This window comes from Sinocyclocheilus anshuiensis, unplaced genomic scaffold (genome assembly GCF_001515605.1).
Source record: "Sinocyclocheilus anshuiensis isolate Anshui unplaced genomic scaffold, SAMN03320099.WGS_v1.1 scaffold1644, whole genome shotgun sequence".
NCBI lineage: Eukaryota > Metazoa > Chordata > Actinopteri > Cypriniformes > Cyprinidae > Sinocyclocheilus > Sinocyclocheilus anshuiensis.
This window is the reverse complement of record NW_015557451.1, coordinates 200,809-203,983: the sequence shown is the minus strand read 5'-3', so window position 1 is coordinate 203,983 and position 3,175 is coordinate 200,809. Positions and strand designations below refer to the sequence as shown.

General features: G+C 36.8%; 1 protein-coding gene across 1 annotated transcript in view; it reads right to left on the bottom strand.

The window, feature by feature from the left end:
- Window positions 1-3,175, bottom strand: part of LOC107679272 (dedicator of cytokinesis protein 11-like) — a 92,985-nt gene that overhangs the window by 79,011 nt on the left and 10,799 nt on the right. Inside the window, exons 6-8 of the mRNA XM_016474790.1 lie at window positions 2,590-2,685; window positions 1,509-1,643; window positions 958-1,132 (exon numbers count right to left, since the gene is read on the bottom strand). Coding sequence (XP_016330276.1) covers window positions 958-1,132; window positions 1,509-1,643; window positions 2,590-2,685 — 406 coding nt within the window. The remainder of the gene's footprint in view (window positions 1-957; window positions 1,133-1,508; window positions 1,644-2,589; window positions 2,686-3,175) is intronic.

Here is a 3,175-nt window from a genome sequence, read left to right as displayed (position 1 = left end):
GCCTGGGAGGAAGACCTGGGAGTTGAGCTGACGATATGTGGGATAAGTGTCTGACTACAATACAGGTCTGCTCAGTTAACAGCAGACACCAACTGATTCAATTCAAGGTTGTTCATCGCTTGCATTACACTAAAACCAAACTGCATAAAATTTTCCCCTCTGTTTCACCAATGTGTGACCGGTGCAAGGTGGCAGAGGATACAACTTCTCATGCTTTCTGGTTTTGCCCATTATTGTCTGGGCTTTGGTCAAGCATATTTGACTGGTATTCCAAGGTTTACAATAGGCCTCTTCTACCGGATGCAGAACTTGCTATCTTTGGTTTTTCACAGCGCACCTCCTGCCTCCCGGGGACATTACAGCAGTCTCTAACCCTGGGTATGATTGTGGCTAAGAGACTTGTGCTTAAGAACTGGAAGTCACCCTCACCCCCTTCCTTTCGAATGTGGATTATGGACATGATCTCTGTTATTCAAATGGAAAGACTCCGATTCTTGAGAATGTTCCGCTGTTTGGGGTTCATTTCTGGGCCATTTGGACAAGATAACCGTTCAACCAGCCCCTAGTGGCTCCTCTGAGGCTAAAGCTGTACATCTTTCTGGGCACCCTGACTGATTGTTTTGCAGGTTTTTACTATAGTACTTTTGACTACTGAACTAAATATTTATTGTCATTATAATTTTTTTGTTACTTTATTATTAATTTATTTATTTTTTTATTCTCCGCTTGTGTGGTCCGAGACAGTGTTGTTTGTTTGTCTGTTCTGTGTTTATTTTTGAAAAACCCTTAATATAAAGTATATAAAAAAAAGAAATGCTTAAAGGAATAGTTCATAAAAGAGCAAAAACTCATGACGCTCTTATTTTATGGTTCAACACAAAATGGGAAAGTCTGAAGCATCTTTACGTGTGCTAATGTGGGTGTTTCCAGTACAGTATGTGTGTGTGTGTTATTTACCCAGAGAACCTTCAGAAGGTTCTGATCCGTTCCTCCTGTCATCCAACATGCTCAGTAAACCCTGTTTCAGCGTATTCACCCACTCCTCCATCTCAGCCTCGCTGTCCGCCGCCAGATAGTGACTGTAACGGTCCTGCATCTTCAGCTCAAAGCTGTTACGCTTCATCTTAGGACACTGCAAGAAAAGTGCTGTGTCAGTCTGTAGAGGAATTTAATGGTGTGACTTTAAGAGCTGTTTGTGGTTATAATGATAATGGGTGTTCAGAAAGGAAGATTCCTCTGGTTGTGTTACTGAGCCTGAGGGCTGTATGTAAAATGTATCAAGCCAAGTTCAGATATTTCTATGTTTAGATATTTCCAAGTTGTAAAATAAAATGTGTAATTTATAATGCACATTTCTAGCAACAAAAAAACTTTATAATAACATTACATAATTAAACCTTGTCAATCAGGGCCTGTTAACTATTGTACCCCTTGATCACAAGACAATTTTTGACTGCAAATCTGTTCAGGATTTGTTAAAAAAAAACACAAAAAAAAACAGTATGTACCGGAACTACATCTATACAAGAGTCCAGATAGATGGAGCCTTTTGATTCTTTGTAGTTTTTCTCATCTTTATATGAATTCAGTATGTAGGAGCCATCAGGGAGCTGAGACAGGTAGAAATACCTCCTCTTGAACACCTGTGCAGAAAGAAATAACGTGTGTGAAAAAACAGAGCCAGAAATACTGTGATATGTTTATAGCCATTTTCATCCTTCAAATTCATATTGAAAATATACAGAACTAAACGGTTCAAAAATGTGGATTTGGTCAGATTTACCTGATCAAGAATACAGTAAAAACTGTACTGTGAAGTAATAACAATTACTTCACTGTTTTCTATTTTACTGTATTTTAAAATGTAATGTATTCCTGTGATGGAAAGCTCAATTTTCAGCAGTCATTACAGTTTTCAGTGTCACACGATCCTTGAGAAATCATTCTAATATGCTGATTTGGTGCTGAGGAAACATCTTATAATTCTTATTAATCTAAATTTCTTATTCATCTTAACTCTATATATATTCTTTATAATTTGACACATAACAAATGCCTTTTTGTGAAATGTTGCGCCTGAAAAGTGCGCTTTTGGTATTTTCCTTAATATAAAACGTCACCTGGTTTGATAGTTTGTTATCTAATACAAAGACAATTATACATTTTTAAGTGTGGCTTAAAAATATTTATTGGGGTCACTGATATAATGCATTAGCTTCACACAAGCTATATCCACATATTATCTATTAGTAATAGTATACGAAAGGATTTTTTGACCTGCTGACTAATGAGTAATGGATTGAGCAAGTCATATAATGTACCATATATCCTTTATGCAAATACTTGCTAGACATCATTTTGCACAGAGTGCTGCACTTTGTTAACAGCGTGTGTTTGTGTATGAACATTAGTGCATGTAATTGACATTTCTGATTTACAAAAAAAACAACAAAAGACCTTACAGGCCTCTCTTCAACAATGGGTCTTCAAACTGCATTGATCAGCAGATGAACAGTATATTAAGTAATAATGACTGCTGTAGTTCTGCTGATGTTTTTTTTAAAAAGGTGTGGCAATGATTCCACTAACCTTCATGGAGACAGACAGACTGCTGTTGATGTTGGCCTTCTGCAGCCAGCCCTGCTTCATTACACCTCCTCTCTGAGAGCAAAGAGATGATGAATCCTGAAACACACACACACAAAGTAAGAAGAATCCTCAGACACACACACACACACACACACACACACACACACACACACACACACACACACACACACAGAGTAAGAACTAATGAAGCAGACTGATCTGAATACAAAGATTTAGATCAATGCATTTCTACGCATGTGACCTCTCTGCCTTAAAGATCAAATGCTCTGAAACAAATATGAACACTGTGCGTTCTGGTTTTACAAACATTCACGCAAATAAGCCGCTTATCCCTCACATAGTAACTCAACACTTTACACACACATTAACACAATACAATAATGCACTTACAAACACAGCTTATAAATGCTTTAAAAACTGTATATATTACATATAACAGTAATATTAATATATTAACTACAGTGATATATATATATATATTATACTTACAGTGACTATAAATATGTGCATGTCTTTGTGTGTGTGTGTGTGTGTGTGTGTGTGTGTGTGTTTCTAATTTAACTGA